At 27.4% G+C, this 20,167-nt stretch overlaps 3 protein-coding genes across 10 annotated transcripts in view; 2 read left to right on the forward strand and 1 right to left on the reverse strand.

Annotated features, from left to right (window-relative positions):
- Positions 1–3,291, forward strand: HPS1 (Hermansky-Pudlak syndrome 1 protein). Of its 3 annotated transcripts, none has more exons than XM_085654928.1 (8): positions 1–275; positions 467–732; positions 808–1,274; positions 1,368–2,011; positions 2,111–2,278; positions 2,352–2,465; positions 2,539–2,624; positions 2,904–3,291. In XM_085654928.1, exons 1-8 carry the CDS (start codon positions 156–158, stop codon positions 2,992–2,994), a joined length of 1,956 nt encoding a protein of 651 aa, XP_085511054.1. In that variant the 5' UTR covers positions 1–155; the 3' UTR covers positions 2,995–3,291. The 3 variants fall into 3 exon arrangements, with proteins under 3 accessions (XP_085511054.1, XP_035725815.1, XP_085511052.1); XM_035869922.2 differs by having other exon boundaries at positions 2,827–3,290; XM_085654926.1 differs by having other exon boundaries at positions 1,368–1,994; positions 2,133–2,278; positions 2,827–3,290.
- LOC118443257 (BRISC complex subunit FAM175B) overlaps positions 2,859–20,167 on the reverse strand; it is a 19,000-nt gene continuing 1,691 nt past the window's right edge. Inside the window, exons 1-8 of one of the 5 annotated variants that reach the window (XM_035869975.2) lie at positions 6,171–6,322; positions 5,774–5,967; positions 5,524–5,611; positions 4,908–5,220; positions 4,711–4,863; positions 4,306–4,633; positions 3,520–4,231; positions 2,859–2,990 (exon numbers count right to left, since the gene is read on the reverse strand). In XM_035869975.2, the coding sequence (XP_035725868.1) occupies positions 3,761–4,231; positions 4,306–4,633; positions 4,711–4,863; positions 4,908–5,220; positions 5,524–5,611; positions 5,774–5,860 (1,440 nt within the window). In that variant the 5' untranslated portion in view covers positions 5,861–5,967; positions 6,171–6,322 and the 3' untranslated portion in view covers positions 2,859–2,990; positions 3,520–3,760. Of the gene's footprint in view, positions 2,991–3,519; positions 4,232–4,305; positions 4,634–4,710; positions 4,864–4,907; positions 5,221–5,523; positions 5,612–5,773; positions 6,103–6,170; positions 6,323–20,167 lie in introns of those variants that run through there. The other 4 variants (XM_035869965.2, XM_085654931.1, XM_085654930.1 and 1 more) reach the window with 4 other exon arrangements.
- The window catches only part of Hex-A (Hexokinase A), a 26,278-nt gene continuing 13,184 nt past the window's right edge, over positions 7,074–20,167 (forward strand). Inside the window, exon 1 of one of the 2 annotated variants that reach the window (XM_035870016.2) lies at positions 7,074–7,346. In XM_035870016.2, the coding sequence (XP_035725909.1) occupies positions 7,290–7,346 (57 nt within the window). In that variant the 5' untranslated portion in view covers positions 7,074–7,289. Of the gene's footprint in view, positions 7,347–12,514; positions 12,835–20,167 lie in introns of those variants that run through there. The other variant, XM_035870034.2, reaches the window with a different exon arrangement.

The raw sequence follows: 20,167 nt of genomic DNA on the forward strand, positions 1-20,167 counted from the left end.
TGATCAATCTCTTGACAGGTATGAACACAGAGTGCTTAAGATAGTGTAAACTGTAAAAGCGCGAAACCATATGAGTGGTGTAATTATATAAAAGAGAAAGAAAAATTTGCGTATATTCTATAATACATTCCAAAACAGTTTTATTTAATTTTATAATGAAGGGAATTTTAATATTTGACAATCTCAATGATGTATTATTTACTAAATGCGATAAGAAATTTGCATTTCACATACAAAAATTAGCTAGAGCACAAGGATTAATAACTGAAAATAAGGTATTCCTTTTTAATATTATTGCTTGAAGATTTTAATTTATATTAGATTTGCAATACTCTCATTGGTATTATATTACTAGATCTATAATGTTAATACGTTAATACGTTAATACATATCCAATTGGTATTATATTACAATTATCTTAACACTTGAATGTATAGATAATAGCAATAAATAATTTATTTTACAGAATACTGATGATATTGATCCAAAACCATGTCCAAATATTATTATGCAATTATTTTCACCAATTGTTACTTCTCAATATGCCATGGCTTCACAATTTGGTAATTCTTATACATCTATGAAATGTCAAGATGGTACAAATATGGTATTTGATGAATACATGGGATATACATTTATTTACGTTGGTATAGAAGAAATAGAATTAATGAAGAGAACTTTAGGTATATGTGTTTCAATAGTTCGACATGTTTGTGGACCAGACGTTACAATGTAAGAATATGTTAATATGATTATTTGTTTTTTAATATTCCTTAAATCCTCTAATTCTTATTATATTGATTTTAGATTAAAATCAAGTAGGCAAAAGGTCCATTTGGTTTCATCTTTATTAGATGCATGGGTAGAATTACGTGGTTCTGAACAAAGTATATTGACAGAAGCTGTAGAACAATTATCCGTTAATGCAGATTTAGCATCTGTCATTTTAAAAGTTCTTAATGATGCCTGCGACAAATTGAAAGCGCAATCTGAATTTTCAAATATACACGTTCTATTACTTGTAAAACAAAAATTTTTATCCTTATATTCTAGTAAAAATGCTCATGATTTATGCGCATCAGATATTTTATTAATGATCTTAATGTGTTGGGTTATTAATCATAAAAAACAAATTGACAACGAAACAGATGGAAATGATGATGATAATGATGATATTCTATTACCACATAATAGTTCTTCTAGAGAAGAAGAATCAAAACCATTCGGTGCAAAACTATCAAATCCAACTTTGGAAGATATTACAAATTTATTTAGTATGATATCAAGATTAATAGTTTCTAAAATATAGATTATTGTTATTGTTAACATTTATTACCTATTATTTGTTACCTATTATTGCATTACAGGAGGATCAAGAGAATCTTCTTTAAGCGAAGATCTTCATTCTTTAATACATGACGGTTTATACAGTCAAATAATACTCCTTGGATCTGAACATGATTATACTGCAAATGCTGTCCATGTTTTTGAAATAGACGATGGTATTTATCTTGTAACCATAATAGAAGTGACAAACTTAGCCACATCATCTGGATTATATGACACATTTCATTATTTAAATATCATAAATGGTTTACAACTTCAAAGAGATATTGATGAATTGAGACCAGCATTCGATAGTCTTGACGCATCTATAAAGAAAGGTTTAGATGGAATTAAAAAAAATCGAGCCAATGTTAATAATGACGTTGATATGTGCCAAAGAAGATTGCAAGTAAAATGGGAATTTGTGAAAAAGAAATATACAGAACTTTTAAAATCTAGGGATCCAGAATCAATTCTTCAAATCGAATCCAATACATCTGGTTTTACAGATACTGTAAAAGAATTATTTCGTTTAACATGTTTCGATAGAAATTTTTTAAAACAAGGCGTTGATGTATTAACAACAGTGGGCCGTTTGGTGCGCCAAAAACTGAACGATTTCAGTGATTTTCTTAAAGTAAAGGCATTGAAGAACTTCACTCTTGGATCATATCCTTTTTTAAAAGTTATTTCTTTATGCTTTCTATAATTAAAAAAAAATTTTTTTTTTTTTTTTTTACATATATTATTATTTCATCAAAATATCCAAATTTTTATAATATAGATCCTTAATGCTATACAATCTACGAGAACTTCCCTAACCATCAACAAATATCTAGAAGAATTTCCAGGTTTGGTGCATTTTATATACATTGATAGAACAACCCACAGATTAACAGCACCAACATTAGACTTCACCAATTCTGAAACTCTTGCCCTTACTACAAAAAAGGTAGACACAATTATCAATTACAAGGAATCATCAAATTCCTGATTTAATATTGAATCTTAATTTACTTATACAGATTTGGAATATGGTGAAGCAAAGTAGAATGCACCTGCAAGAAGGACATTTGTCAGTTATGTGGAAAGATACAACATTTAATTATGCTTACTTTTTATGGTTCGAAGATAATTCGGTAGGTATTTAAATTTTTTTTTTACATTTATAATTATAAAATAATAATTAACAAAAATGTATTTATCATTTAGGGATCTCCTCTTAAATTGAAAGTTTATTTAAATCATTTGATGAAAAATTTTCCAGTACCTGGTATACTTTGTGGGGACTATTATAGGTATGTAACAAATTGTGTTACTCATATGTCTTGTCATACTTTTATTCATTTCTTACCATTTTTTTATACCAATCTATTTTATATAAACATATATGTGCGCACACAGACACACACACACACACACACACATATATATATATACATGTATATATGTGTTTTATTAATATAAATAATAAATAACTTTAAATACGACTTTGTATAGGAAACTGGCTGAAGCGTGTTTTCCTAAATTATCTCCAAATAAAATTAGGATCTATGAATTATACTGTGTACATTTAGGATTGGCTACCTCATCTTGCGTTTTGGAGCACTCCAGAAGACTTGCAGCTACTATATGGGAAGTTACAGGTGTACCAAACAATCCTGCTGATATTTTGTAAAAAAATTTATATATACATATATATTGGAACAGTTGTTTACGTCTATGCAGTAAAAATGTAAAAGAAAAAAAGAAAAAGAAAATTTTGAACTGCCTATCTATGAGGTGTTCAAAGTTACGTATTAATTCAGTATTTATAACATACGATATTCGAAAATACATATTTATTTTATACTTTTATTAATTTAATGTAATATGTTATACACAGGAAAGTATTAGTATAAAAACCTTTCAATACTCTTCCCAAGTTTTATTTAAGCATAATAAAGGGCATAAAAACACAGCTTCAGTTTTTGATTCCTTATATATCACTCAAGATAATATAACAAAGAAAATAATTATATATGTTAAGAATATTTTGCAATACGTATAGGTGCACTGAGAAAAAAAAAAGATTCTGCTTAAAATTCTTGTTCTTTCTTTCTTTTTTTCTTTTTTTTTTTTTTCTTTTTTTTTTCCACAAAGATAAACATTATAAATCTTCGTAATATTTTCCAAAAATTGAAATATTATTACCTGATCAATAGATAAGGCATAAATATATTGTATTTTATTCAAGTTTCAAAATTGTTATATTTCAGCGTAAGAAATATTTACAACGCATCTTGTGGAGCATAAAGTAGTTCTAAGAATATGGTCATGCTTTATTCGCATAAAACGCTTTGGAACAATTTTAAGTATTTTCATGAAGCTCTCAAAGAAAGCTAAGGATTATACAATCCTTGGAATGGTTGAACTCCATAGGACTGTATTTACTTCAATGAGTATCTGACATATCTGAAAAATTGCGCTTGTCGATATTTCTTTTTGAAGTTTCTTCATAAATAGGAGGTTGTTGCTGATTTTGAATAGTATGCTTTATCGAAGACTGTTCCGAGGATTCTCCTATATTTCTTTCATTGTTATGACGTAATCCTGATCCTCGTCTAGCCTTTAACAAATCTTGTCCATATTTTGGACTACCTCTACCGACACCACTTTCAATCTGATCTCCCATAGTTATTGATTGTCTCGAGATCTCAGAAATCATATTAGTTGAACATTTGTTTCTTTTTAATGTGCTTCCAACCATATCTAACTTTGCATTCGAAACCATGCTTGTAGTAAATGGATCACGAGTTTGACTGTTCTGCGTGTCTGTATTTAATCCTATTTTCAGCTTTTCCTTGGACACACTTTCTGTATGAACAGTTCTTGTACTACCTGGTCGGTTGTCACTTGATTCATCCTAAGTAAAAGACAGAATAAGAAATCATAAGACTAAACTTATGAAAGTAAAAAATGATGATTATGATAACATACTGTTAAAGAATGGTACTTGTATAGTTGGTCATCTTCGTAGATTTTACCAGGAGCATCTGTTTTTTCTGATGATAAATTGTTCTCCTCGTAACTACTATTTTTATCAGGATCATAATTCAACTTAGTCGATTCCGAATTACCATTAATTTTTGTCTTAGCTAAGTTCTGCAAGCGTATTTTATCCCTGAGTTCTCCTATTTGCTTTTCCAATTCAAAAACTTCACGATCGGATTCGCAAACTTTTGGGATTAACGTATTTAAATATTTTTCAGCTTCTTTTTCTATAATAGTTGCAGATTCAATGCCAGGTATTTGTGTAAGATTTAATCTAAAGAAACGGACGTTTATTTCATTTAAAATAGAATTATATCATTGTTTTATTATGCAAGAAATATAATCACTTACTTGAGCGATTGTATTATTTTAGTAAATGTATCAATCTCTCCTATCGATCTTGTTTGAGGGGTAAGTTTATAATCTGAACCATCAAGCGAAGGTTCACCATCCCTTAAACTACTTATCTTCAAGGATATTGGTTCAAATGTCCTATAATATGATCTATATTACTATAAAAAAGGTTACAGAATTTAATATATACATACCCTCTTCTACGCCTCAAAAGGACGTGTCTAAATTTATGAGTTCCGCTTGTATTTGACACAGAAGAGGACAATAGACACGTGACAAAGAAATCCTCTTTATAACCATGACTACTAGAGAAGTGCGAAGCAAACTGTTTGTGCAAAAGTTTATCCCTTAAAGTAGGTACCAAGCAAGAGTTGTGTCTAAATCTAAACCATCCAATAACTTGTTTGCTTTTATAAGACAAGAAATCTTTCAACTTCTCTTTATCGATTCTACCGGTTGAATCATGCAAAATATCTGGCATAGAGCATGTCACAACAGTTTCAATATCTAAAAGAATATATATAAATGTATAATTTATATATATTGCAATTCTTATCGCAATACATTCTACAAGATGCCGCAGACACACGAAATTTTATTTAATACAGATCATAGCTTGAACATTTCTTTCGTGCACGAGGTTATGTATCACAATAAACGCTGCTTTCAAATTTTACAATCGTACTGATTGTGAGTTCGAAGAATGATCTCTTTGTATCATTAGTGATATATATATTATATATATATATATATATATATATATATATATATATATATATATATAGAAAGATACGTGATCGTCATACTTACTAATATGTCTTTTAATATCCACTTGATTGTCAGAATCCGTGAACTTTTTAACAATATACTCAACTATTTCACCGAGTAGAAAGCCCATCTGTAAATAATGATTGATATGTTATTGTACATTCGAAACCATATTTAATCGAAAAAGGTTAAGTGCGTTTAAAGTCAATAAGTTAGAAAAATGATCAATAATTAATGCCGTTAAGAGAACGAAAATATAATTAAGCTAAAGGATTAATATAAAATAACTCACCTGATCTCCGACGTTGCGTACATTTTCGTAAAGTAATAAAGAAAGAGCAGCGCCCGAAATATTAACGAGTAAATCGCCGTCCGCCATATTGATGAATAAATATTGTAACTGCGCGCAATGGAACTCTTCGATTTTATATCACTGACCGCATTTCCGGATTCTCTTGTCTTCAAGCTATTATTTGCGATCCTTTTCTAATTATAAATCACGGAATTAATATTTCCCATGAATTTTTACTTTTAATGAATACATACATAAACCGATAGAACGTTTATTCACACCGCAGAAGAGAGAGAGAGAGAAAGAGAAAGGGAGAGAGAGAGAGAAACACGTGTTTAGAATAATTCAATTGTATATCCATACTTTTATATTTATCATAAGAATAAATTTTACTTACTATTTAAAACAAGAACTTTCTAGATGACACGTGATATTAGTATGACAATATTCGATGAATTGTGAAAAATAAATCACATTGTTTACATTCTCATTGATCTTCTTTTGTTCTATTAATCGCGCCATTTTTGAATATATGCATTTATTACCGATCTGGAAACGATTAAAAAATATATGGGCTTGTCTCGGTTGGTAAAAGTAAGAAATAAATGAAGCATTATTGATTTATCAATGAATTTTTTTTAAATATTAAAAATGAAATTTAAATATTCCAACAAATAAATTACAAAAAGTAAATTAAATTAAATATAACGACTCGATCATATCGAAGATTTAACAACATTCTTTTATAATAATAATAATCAATTTTCGTTCATCTAATCGTTCTTACGTGTTACGTAAATATCAAGAACGTATATTAAACATAAAATCGATCGGAGAATTTCGTAAAGAAAGAAATTAGAAAAAAACAGAAAAAAAAAAAAAAGAAAAGATTCGATATTCGACGAATTCGTCGATAGTCGACGAATTTCGTTCGGTCGGTAAGGTAGATAACAATGAAATTACTGAAAGGGGTAGCTTTCATTGCAAAAAAAAAAAACACAAAAAAAAACCATTGAAACAATTATTCCATATCGTTAAGACATTTTATTTCTTCGATTGCCCGATCAATATTTTTTTTTCAATCTAATGAAATATCTCGAAAACCATTGAAAGGATTTAACATTGAGAAAACTTTTTGAGAGCCATCGGAAAGGCGTAAGATCGAAGCCCGAAGAGAATATCTTGTCTGGTAACGATCGCCCAAAATAATCTTTCCACATGTACACAGGAGTCGTTGTATTTCTAGACGCGAGAAGAGAGATAGATCTAGATGTAGGACTCATGTGATGTAAGCTCTTAGTGATCTCTAAAGAGGCGCCAAGATCGGCTCTCTCTCTTTATCAACAACGATCGTTACGTACTCGAGATACTCTCTTCTAAAAAAAAGATCGATCGCGCGCCTTACCTCTCATCTCATTTAAGAAAAAGAAAAAAAAGAAAAAATAATTTCGCGGAAATTCAGATTGCGCGACACGATTTCTGGCCGACGATACATTGACCTTGAGAGACAACAGAGATGACGGAAGAATCTCGGAACGACGTGGGAGAGAAATGGGAGCACATAGATCAAACTGTGAGTCTAATATCGTTTAACTCTCTTTAAAATGGCCTTGACTTTCTCCGTTGCATAAGCCGAGTTATAAGTAAGGAAGAGTGTGTCTAATTAATTAAGAACTACTCGTTTATTTGCTAATTGAACGTTAGTCACTTCTTATAGTTACGAAGCGATCTAGAAAATAAGAATGATACATTTCCCAAAGGGATCTAAGTTAATTCTAGACCGTATAGAATATGATTTGAATGATTAAAGTTTTTTTAAGATCGATTATTTGACTTTGACCTATTACCATTTGTACTTTTAATTAGATTGTTCTAAATCGATTCGCGATTACGACTTTCTTCGATTGAAGATTTTAGGAAAAAATGGTCGATAGCGCGTGATTCTTATGCTGTATGCTTTTGATGCTGAGTAACAGCTGATCGTGGGAAGGAATGAGGGAAGGAGAGAGAGAGAGAGAGAGAGAAAGAGAGAGAGAGAGAAAGAGAGAGATGGCCTTAAGATCGATAGATTACGAAACGATATTAATTGCGATATTACGATCCACCGATATTCGCCAAAATACGTGACGTTATTTTTTCTCTCCCGTCTTTCGTTTATTGATGCATATGTTCAATGGAATATCTGACAAGAAATAGAAAGAGAAAGAGAGAGAGAGAACATGTGGCAAATAGAAAAATAAAAGTGGATGTATCGATTATAAATTTATAACGTTTTAATAACATAGCACCGATACAACACATTAGGATTACCTCATATCATAAAATTTTTTTTTTATTTCTAATCTAAACAATAATTAAGATTTGATTCTTTACCGATATAGCCCAAGTTTAACGATCGATTGTCAGTCTGATCAAACTGATAAGAAATCAATAGTATCGATATCAGTCAGCAAATTACGATGCCATATCGAATAATATCTAAGTCGTAGATATTAAAAAATACTAATACTCGTTTGATACTTCAATACTTTAATGAGGTATTAAAATTTCTATATATATATATATATTGTTACTTCCCATTAAATATTTATGGTATTGAATTAATTGAATATCATCAATAGTATCAGTATCAATTTCGATCAGTAATCGTCTTTAGGCAAGTTAATCTTTTTTAAAAAAAAAAAAAAAGAAAAAATGTCATAGTTCCACTAGTCTTTATCGTTAAAAATAATCTAAAGTATGTTCTGACATTTCAACGTCAATGAAAATATAACAAAATCTATTTCATATCTTAATAATCCTTTGAATTTGATTTTATTAAATTTTTTCTTTTTCCTTTTCCTTTTTCTTTTTTTTTTTTTTTTCAACGTCGTCACATCTCATTCAGACCTTTAAAATGTAGTAATCGAGAAGATAATTTATTCGTTGTTCGCATTGTTACAACGATATTGAATTAATAAATAAAAATAATCAATTGATAAATATGTCAGATGAGAAAATGTTGTCATTTTCTAATTATCCTTTATAGTAAATATAAATATATTATCATCTTCGTATCATGACATACGAATTAAAACGATTTTTAATTGAAAAATTTCTTATCGCTATATATATATAGTCGTAAACTTATCCATGGAAGATTAAAATATATAACATACACGAAGATAAGACGTTAAGATATATATATACACACACATATATATATAATATATATATATATAATGATGAGAAAAGGAAAAATAGTTCGATGGATTTATCTGAATGAAACTTATTTAACTAAAGGACAAATAAATTTATTTATTGGCGTAATAAATAAGTATGCATATGCGCGTAACTTTTCAAATCATAAAAATAGAGCGGGCTCGTTTTGTCTCGATATTGGTGCAACCTAGTGAGGATTTCCTGAATTAATTTCGAATGTCTTATCTAACGCGTGACGACAATTACAACGGAATAGTTTCATTTAGTATATTATATCTTTCTCGTTATTGTTATTGTATTTGTCCTTTTTTCTTTTTTTTTTTTTTTTACTTTTTTTCTTTTTATTTTCTAGATAATAAATTGTATGCACTTTTAAAGTACACAATTTCGTTCGATTTCCAAGGTTATTGAAAATATAAACAAGATGATAATAAATTAAACGTGAACGATGTCAAACTTAATCTTTATTAACGTCTTATTTTTCAAAGTTAATGATTAATGATTTTTTTGCTTTTCCCAAAATAAACGTTCATTTTTTTCCCCTTTCTTTTCTTTCTTTCTTTTTCCTTTCTTTTGTTTTTTTCTTTTTTTCTACGACCCGAGAAACAATATTTTATATCATTTTATAGATGATATCAAAGTTATCTTTGAAATAATCATTAATTTTACAGAGATTTAAAATCATAATCGGCAAAATTCTCGTAACGATCGTACGAAAAAAAAAGAAAAAAAAGAAAGAAAGAAAAAAAAAATTATACGATGAAGTTAAAAATGAGTTCGAACGATTTCAATGGAAAAATTATTTTTCCGTTCGTTGGGAAAATTTACCCTCGAAGAGAAAGAGAGAAAGAGAGTAAAAGAGAGAGAAAGAGAGAGTACATGGTTAAAAGGGATTTAAAAACTTGAAGATAAATTCGCGGATTAGATAAGATATACGGGACCTTTCGACTTATTCTATTTCCAAATATTATTTGACTCATCGAAATCGAACGTCATAAGTTTATATATACGTAGATAAATATATACATACATACATACACACACACACACACACACACATACGTACGTAGATACGTAGATACAGATATATACATACATACGGAAATATATACATGCATGCGTATATACATACGGAAAAAAGAGATTAGTGCGATGATGTGACGGAAAACGTCATCGCGAGATTATTTAATTTAAACACTTCTCTTTCCTTTTTTAATAAAAGAAGAAGTTAAAAAAGGAGATAAGATCTTCGAAGGCGATAACAATTCAATAAAAGAAAACTCAACTTGGTAAACGTGTAATTGTTATACGTATGTAAAAAAAAAAAAAAACATGTTATTTACTTATGATTAATAAATAGAATATAAATAGGACGAACAATTTGAACGAAATATGATATTTGAAAGAAATAAAATTACGGATTTATTTCGTTATAATTTTAATACTATTACTTTCATCTAATCATTTACTTCATCGATCGATTTCGTACATGATCGTTATCCGATCGATTGATAGACGTTATTAGATCAGTCGATTATTTGATTTCGTTTAATTAAAATGTGTCCCATTTGCAAAGAGATATTCACATCATGAAGACCAAGATGATGTCGTTCTTCAGTAAAATTTGTAAGTTTTGTGATAGGAAACATTTATCGTCGAAGACGGATGATCATTTTTCAACGTATACACAATCTTCAACGGAATCGCCTGAGGTAATGATTAAAACGATTTTTATTATTATATGTTAACAAAAAAAAAAAGAAAAAAAAAAAACAAATTTATATACCGAAATTTAATACATCCGAAATCAATAATTTATACATCAGAATATCAATAATTTTTGTGTGATGTGATTCGTTAAGAAAAGAAAAGAAAAAAAAAAAGAAAGAAAGAAAGAAAGAACGATCACACAAAATGATCGATAATTAATTAAGTCAAATGTTATAACCTCATGGATTTGTATCTTTTTTTTTTTCTTTTTTCTTCTTTTATTTATTCTCTATTAATCTTATTTGTCGAAATTCTTCAAATTTTTTCAAATCGACGTCAGGACGATGATAAGTCGAGAGCGATTATGAAAAAAGAAAAAAAAAAAAAGAAAAAACAAGGGGGGGAAAAGAATAGAACGACGAATCGGTTAATATCGATGATCTCGATTCACGATTAACTTCGTTACGTTAGAAAATCTATTACACGTTTTGTCTGTGACATTTTCATTAACCATTCATTTTCATTTTTATACATCGTATTATGGAATATACACCCGGAGAAAGTTGGGTAATTTCATTGAAATTTTTTACATTAATCATATCGTGATATTATTAATTGTAATTAATTCCATTATATAAATACATATATAATGATTAAAGAAACTTAATTATCAATTTTTCGACAATTAATATAGATCGATAAATTTTATAATAAATTTTCTATTTCGGTGATTCGTAATATGATGATAATAATTCATCGACAAAAGCGTTCGTACGATTTCAGCCTCTTAAAATAATCGTTCGAAGACTGTGTTGCAAAGATAGCGAAGAAATGTGTGTACCTCCGATCCCCGAAAAGGCAATGAACTACATACTTTAAGTTTGAAATGTATTTATTTACAAGTCGATGAGCGCGTTGATGATGATAAACATTTATATGCAGCCAGACAGGTAGGTAGGTAGGTCGTTAATTGATAAAATGAAACTTATTGTTTTTTCTTCCTTCAAATTGAGATAGTTTCTTTCATTGAAAGAAAGAAAAAAAAAAAAAAAAAAAGAAAAAGAAAAAAAGAAAAGAAATTCTCGTCCCCCTCGCTCCTCCCTCCACCCCCCACCCTTTCTTTACTTGAACGTAAAAATTGATCGCATATAGTTGAATGGAAATTTTTCTTTCAATACGATAAAGATCGTTCAGATTCGTGATTTAAATTGCTTTAAAAAGAACGATAAGAAATTTTGACCGTGATTCGAATATCAAACTGTTTTCAAAACCGAACACGAATCCTTATTATATTTTCAAAAATAATTTAATCGAAGCACATTCGCACATTCTATCGGTGATATTTTATTCTTTCGTATGAAAAAAAATTAACGCGAAATATACCAAAATATGTTCGTACGTTCAATTCTTTCTATTTAATTTCACCGAGATCGTTTTCTCCATTCGATCAGTTTCTATGCAATTTTATTTCTCTTTTGTTTGTTTTGCTATAAATAAAAAAAAAGAAAAAAAAAGAAAAAGGAAACTATTATTCAATCGATAAAATTAAAAGATATTATTGAATTAGTATTAAAAATATTACATTAAGATAATATAATATTAAAAGTTATACAATGGAAGAAATTGAATTTATTTATAAGTAAAAAGAATCTGGACGTTTCGATTGGTGCATTTAAGCGACGTAGATAGCTAAGAAAACTTCCTATTGGTCGAATCGTCCATTGACGACACACGATCCTATGAACAAAGTGATTTGCCACGAGAATGCTAGTGGCGTAGACATAAATAGTATATATACGTCGTTCGCGTTGGTGACTGCCGAGAGTTTTTTTATTCGATCTGGAAAGAAAAAAAAAAAAAAAAAAAAGAAAAGAAAAAAGGTCGCTTCAACGTTCTTCTCAAAAATTATTTTCTTTTTCCCCCCTCAACCCTCCCCACGCTCTTATACACACCTACCTCCCTCGCCCACTTTTTTTCTTCTTGTGTAACGTGAAAAAAAAGAAAGAAAGAAAGAAAGAAAAAAAAAAAAAAAAGAAAAGAAGAAGAAGAAGAAGAAAAAAAAATAATCCCACGAAGACGCTGATCTTTTCTATATTGACGATTTGCCATTTTAAATAAGGAAGATGAGAGGCTTTACAACAGAAAAACTTGTGAGTTATATAGCGTATTCAATTATTAACATTCACAGTGACGTCTTGTATTTAGTAGGATCATTGAGACATCATCGAGCGTTTATATTGATCTCTCTCTCTCTCTCTCTCTCTCTCTCTCTCTCTCTCTCTCTCTCTCTCTCTCTATCTCTATCTCTATCTCGTGTGCGCGCGCGCGTGCGCGTGAGCGATAACAATTGCGATAGTACTTGATTATAATTTTACGATTGTTATCCTTTTTGGCCTTCAATCATCTTAAAACTTTATTGTCGTTTTAAAGCACATGGCGAGAAATTGGAATTAAAAAAAAAAAAAAAAAAAAAAAGAAAAGAGAGAGAAGAAAAGAAGAAGAAGAAGAAAAAGAGAAAAGAACAATATATACGTCATTTCAACACTTTGTAATAAAGTATGTACGTACTGTGTATGAATTAGATTTTCTTTTTCTTTTTTTCTTTCTTCCTCTTTTTTTCTTTTCTTTTTTTTTTGGTCACAAATTTTACACGATCCTAACGTAATAAGATAACAACGTTAATACAATGAATTTTATAAAGTACATAATATACATTGGACATAAAACGAAGATAAGGTATATGATTTACGTAAACTACAAAGGCATCGTTTAAATATATGTTAAGGTAACTGTGTTAAAACCAAGAGATAGATTGGAAGTTACATAATTTCATTACAAAACAAAGCGTACGTTAAGTACGTATGTATGAATGTAATTAGGTATATACATACATTAATACATATATGTATATACATTGTATTTGTACATATACATTCATTAGATACGTAAAACGTAGCTGAATCGATGCAAAGAAACTTTAACCGCGTCAATTATAATGAATTATAACGTTAATATCTTCTTCTATCTAACAATTTAGCCAAAGCATAATACCGTATGTTCATTTATGTGGTAATACATTTTTTTTCTTTTTTCTTTTTTTTTTTTTTTTTTTTTTATCATCACATAATCTTAATCATTAATCGTATATTTGAAATAAATTATAATAGAAATATAAATAAAACAATTTGACATATAGATTTTTGGAGAAGGTCGAAAAATTTTTTTTCATTTATTTATACTTTTATTAAAAACAAATAAACGCATTCGATAAATGGGAAATCAATTGAATGAATTAAAAGAGAAATATCAATTGTAAATGATATCCAATCGATATTGCGAATATTTTATGTATATTAAAAAAATTCGTAAAAGTATCGAGGAATTGTCGAATGATGTTTTTCTTTAAATTTCTTTTTTTTTTTGCGTTAATAACAAATACACGTACTCGACAAAACAGATCAATTGAATGAGTTAAAGAGAAGTCAATCGTTAATGGTATCCAATCGATCCGAATCAGAGTCGCATTATCGTCTATAAAGAAATTCGCGATTAATCGAGGAGTTCGCTACGGTAAAATGTTTTTGCGTCATGTGATAGCCGGTATCCTTATACATGTGTAAATATATATATATATATTTTTTTTTTCACACGTACGTATACTATTCGTATATGTGTACTCATGTTCATGCTCATGTAAAGAACGCACGTGATGCAACGCGAGCAAATCGCTGCGTCACAACTTGCAAAAAGTCTTCGCTAATGATGAAAATTTAGTCTCATCGACGTAGAAAGTAGTATTTTTAGTATATCGATCACAAGACAAGCAAATGAATTTGATTATGTATTGGATTGGCCAATAAGTCATATTCGTATTTACTATATATATATATATGTATATATATATATATATATATATATATATATATATATATATAGATATATATACAATAGTATAAAATACTAAAAATTCTGACATTATTTATTGATCAATTCAATATTTATTATTCATAAACATTAAGGAATAGTATTTCTTTCATTTGCTTAATTTTCTTTTTTTTTTTTTTCTTTTTTTTTCTTTCGAATAATCGAAAATGTGTTACGTCCGACGTCTCATTGAATCGTAAATAGACATAAATAAGGGAAATGATGGAAAATAATGTGTGACTTTTTAATTGAATAGATTTTCTAATCGGATTTCTAACATTCAAATTCAATTTGTGAAAGAATAGATTTGATTATTGACGGGAATAAATTTTGCCTTTTTTATCTTTAATCATGAACGAGGAAGATTTAAATGTCCGATAGATTAAGAAATTTACTTTTGAGTAAATTACTTAAAAGTCGAGGCAAACGTCGATCGACAAAAAGTTCCAATTTTTTGGAAGATTCAAAGATCGAAAAAAAAAATTATGTATGCGTGCTGAATGAGAACGCGTTTTTAAATAAACCTGAGAATATTCTTAGAACTCGAAGGAAGGGATAATTACTTAATTATTTAATTACTTAATTCTAAATTTTTGTCTTCCGGTCTCGTTGTATCTATCCCACGAAGATTTCTTTTTCTCTATCCTCTTTAATCACTAGCAAGATACGTGATAGTAATAAAAGTGGAGGATGATTAAAATCTAACATTTTTTTCCTTTTCGCATTTCCTAATTAAATAATGTATAATACTATTAATCAACAATATTAATAACTATTAATAATGACATTGATTAAATAATTTAGTTTCAATTTTTATTTATATTTGTTCCTTATTCCATTGTTGATTCCATTGTTGATTTTGAATTATGAATTACTTGTTGTTTGAGCAAAAATAATCATAATAACCATATATCACTAGTTTGATTCTTCTCGATTAATCGTTTCATCTTTGACTGAGCGATAATTCTTTTATGCGTCACAGAGAACTTGATAATAAATGAAGAATACATGAAGAATACACCAAATAATAATTATGAAGAATACACCAAACATTTAATATATTTTCCCTTTTAAATTAAGTATATATATATATATATATATATATATATATATATGAAAAAAAAAAAATTATCCCAATGATTTCCAGACATAACAATTTAAATTTATTGATAATCTACGAGTTGACCTTGTCAAAGTCACAATGTCTTCGTATTATCGTTAAAAAAGAACTTAAGTCTTTGAGTATAACGATAAAACGTATATTTGCATTACAGTAGCGAAAAAAAGTACGTGCATAATATTATTAGCATATCAAATAAGAGGCGAGAAGAAAATGCAAGATAAAATATAGTCGACGATTTCTGCACGAATGACCGTTCCTTTTTTTTTTCTTTTCTTTCTTTTTTCTTTTTCTTTTTTTTTTTTTTTGTTCCTTTCTCATCTATTTTCCGTTTCTTTCCAATCGAATGAACGTTCATTTTGCATTTCTCTTAATTTTTAAGTTCAACTTGATTCAACTGAATTCAGTTTTTTTTCCTCCCTTTCTTTCTTATAACATTGTATTTTTCTTTTCTTTTTTTTTTTTTTTTTTTTTTTTACATACTCAATAATACTTAATTTTCATGCACACAATTTCTTTCTAATATATTTTTTAATTTTGCCGAAAATATTGTTGATTTTAAATATATAAAATTTTTCAGGCTTTTGTTAGATATTACCCGTTCTTTCAATCCAATTCGATTTATGAATGCATTTTCTTTTTCTTCTTAACATTATGCTTTTTTTTTGTTTCTTTTGTTTTGAATACACATATGCATTTATTTTCATTATATATGAATTACGTCTATTCTTCTTTCGTCACGCTCTAACATATTTTTTTAGATATAGATTATACAATGCTCTTGATTCCTTTTTTCTCTTCTTTTTTTTTTTTTTTCTTAAGTTCTTAAGAGGATACTGCTTTGATAGAATAATAAAATATTCAGAATAGGGCTGTAAGATATAAATAACTGTTCCTTAAAGATTAACATTTGTAATAATATTTTATTTTGTCGTAATTCACTATGTCCTAGTTATATGGATTGAAGTTAAATTTAGCGCAATTGTTTAACCAATCAGAAATATAAGAGTTATCTCTTATAGATTTTTTTGCTCTCCTTATTGAACTAAAGTTTATTGTTATTTCCAATCAGATTATCAATATCAGTACAGTCAAAGATAGTATTTATATGTTCGTATACAATATCAAATACAATGAAAGACAGTATTTATATATACTTTATCTTAATTGATAAAATTAAAGTGGAACTTTCCTGATTATTTATGATTAACATGATATTAATTATTTTAATTGGTATTATTATTTTTATTTTTTCACTTTATATATTTTTTAAAATACATATATCCATTAATTTTTATCCTTTTGTATGTTACAATACAACCATTTTGGAATCCCGGTACATACTATCATTCATTTCATAGTTTGTAATTTAAATTACATTAATTACTTGAATTAGATAAAAAAAATTATTCCTGGTTGTCACATCAATATATATATATATATATATATATATATATATATATATATATATATTGTTTATATAATTTAGAAAAGAATTTGGTATCTCATCTCGTTTTTTTTTTTTCTATAATAAATCTGAATCTTGCATAACGCTATTTATATAACGCGGCATTTCTATAAAGCGATATATTCACGTTATATGAGATTTACCTGTAATTTCATTTTCTCTGTTCAATTCATCTTATTTGATTATATTTTTGACCGCATTCCCTTCCCTCTCCCTTTATAGTTTGACCTAAAATTTTATAACGTGTCGAGCTAACTATTTACTTTTACTGTGTTGCAGAAAAAAAGAAAAAAAAAAAAGAAAAATAGCGATAGCTGATTATGAAATATGTTTGGACGTTCAATAAGAAATTGATAAAAATTTGGACGTTCAATTGAAAATCTTTTAGCTGCAATTGCAATGCTACTTATTCTGTTGAGTGCGATCATTCCGTTAGAAATCTACTTTGACTTCTTGCTTGAAAAATGTTACAATATAAAAAATATAAAAATTATGAATATATTACTGATACGATCATATTCATATCATGTTCATTTGTTTAAATCTTCTGACTGGTCTCAGTTGGATAGACTTATAGAATTTCATTCAAGAATATACGTCACATGTGTGTACACTACCATTCTATTTCTCTCTCCCTTTAGCAGTCTCTCTCTTTTTCCCTCCTACGGATTCAGTAACTTCGTGAGAAATAGCACGTAGATGCGAGTGACTTCTTATTGACTTTTATATTTGGAGAAAGAGGATATATATAGATATATATATATATGTAGTAACTAGTTAGCCCTGTTGCATCACGTAACTTTCAAATTACACATTAACACACATACATACATTTATATATTTTTAAATTCTATTTTTTATTCAAACATTCTATTTTTTTTTTTTATTATAAAATGAATTGTTAATTTATAATATAATATAGTATATAAAAAGTGTATATATATATATATACATAAAATATATCATTATATACTATATTATAATATAAATACAGTTTCTCTATACTTAATATACTATAGTTATATTATAAATTTTATATTGTATATACTTTTTATTTGCATTTAAAAAAAAAAAAAGGAGTTATATAGAATTAATCGTTTCGATTTTCTTTTTTTTTATATTTGTGTTGAGAGATTGTAATTGATTGTATTGCTTTATAAAAAAAAAAATATATATATATATATATTTTTAATAATCTCTTTCTCTTTGTCATTTTTTCTTGATATACGTAAGTATGTCGTAATATAACTATATCAATAATACGAACGAGATAAGAACAGTTAAACTTTTATTTATTTATTACAAAGCTTTGACTTTACTAGATAAAAAAAGAAAAAAAAAAAAAAGAATGGTACAATTTCATTAGATAATTTAAGTTTATCTCGGCTTTTAGTCGAAGACTCAATGAGTCAACATTCTCCTTGAATTGTTCTTCTATAAAACTAAAAGAATTCTGTGATAGTATATTTATATGTAAACATTAAGGTATTGAATAAAGGCGAAAGAATTTGGATTATGTGCGATCTCAATTTCGAATGAGATATGTAAGTACTTATATAAAAGCTGGTAATTATAAAAGTAATCTGATGTAAATAATAAATTTTTTTTGCTTTTAGCGATATTTTCATATTGCGGTTTAAATTATTTATAAAAATTCTACAATGACAAAGAGAAGAAAGTAAATATATTTATTCTTGAAAAATAATTCATTTGTATAAAATTATAAGAATAGTCTGTGATAAAATATATTTTTTTAATATCTCAAATGATTAAACATTTTCAAAATTAATGAACAATTTAAAAAAAAGAGAGAGATATTTATCTATATAAAAAAAAGATAATGATATTAATAATAATAATAATAATAATAATAATATGACAATAACATTGAATTATTCGTTTTCTTTTTTTGAAAATATTATTTAACTTTTCATCCAAAAATATTTAATAAGCACATTATTTAATTATAAAATTTAAATATAGTGTCTAACATGAATATATAAAAAGAAATTGAAAAAAATTATCGCTTTATATAAAAACATTACTATAAACATTTTTTTTGGAAAACTTGTTTACATTCGTTATTATTTAAGTTAGATTGCCACGCGAAATACGCAATGAGCTTATATTTCTTTTTAATTTTTGACTTATTGTTTGACGATTTTCATAATCATCTGGTCACACATAATTTCATGGATCAAAAAAGTTGATCTCTGTTTATTTTGCAAACTTCAAAGAAAAGTTCCGTCGTCGATCGCGATTAAATGAAAGAGAGGGTATCTCTTTGGAAGTATTTACATGCATCATTTTGATTTATTTCTTTTTATCGTCACGAAGTAAACAGTTCAAAGTTCATGATCTAGACCAATTGATCTTCCGACAATACTAAACTCATTACGATAGCAAATCGTTCATAAAATAAACATTTATTTCAGCTATTCAACTAATTCAAATAAAATTTGCGTTCTCTCTTTTTAAGTTAACAATGTACAATTTTCTTCATTATTTATATTGTATAACGTTCTTATTATTAAATTACAATATATTGTACGGGAGTAAATTAGATATTTTAACCGATACCGATAATAAAATTAAATGAAATAGTCGATGAAAATTTTATACAATAAAAGCAACAATTAGACTATGTTTTTTTCTTTATACAAAATATGAAACAATTTTTTACAGATCGAATAAGAAGTAATTTTAAATTTCATTTACAATACTTTAATTTTCATAGATTCATTTCGTTCATTCAGGGATTGTATATTGATCGGAAATATAGTAAAATGAAAATGGAAGACGTTAATGTAAATAAAAAATAAAAGATCTAAAAAATAAAAGATGAAAAGATGTAAATGAAAAGATAAAGAATTATCTTCGAAGAACATCGACGTAGGAGAGATTTATAAATAATGTAAAAAGAAAAAAAAAAAAGAAAAAAAGAAAAAAAGAAAAAAAGAGAAGAAAAAAA

Source organism: Vespa mandarinia, chromosome 2 (genome assembly GCF_050613455.1).
Source record: "Vespa mandarinia isolate Hongniang chromosome 2, ASM5061345v1, whole genome shotgun sequence".
Lineage (NCBI taxonomy): Eukaryota > Metazoa > Arthropoda > Insecta > Hymenoptera > Vespidae > Vespa > Vespa mandarinia.

Excerpts from the sequence above, each read along its gene's own strand:
- HPS1 (XM_035869922.2), top strand. The coding sequence starts at position 156 with ATGAAGGGAATTTTAATATTTGACAATCTCAATGATGTATTATTTACT. Across the intron at positions 276-466 it reads GATTAATAACTGAAAATAAG|AATACTGATGATATTGATCC; the intron begins GTATTCCTTTTT and ends TTTATTTTACAG. Across the intron at positions 1,275-1,367 it reads AGATATTACAAATTTATTTA|GAGGATCAAGAGAATCTTCT; the intron begins GTATGATATCAA and ends ATTGCATTACAG.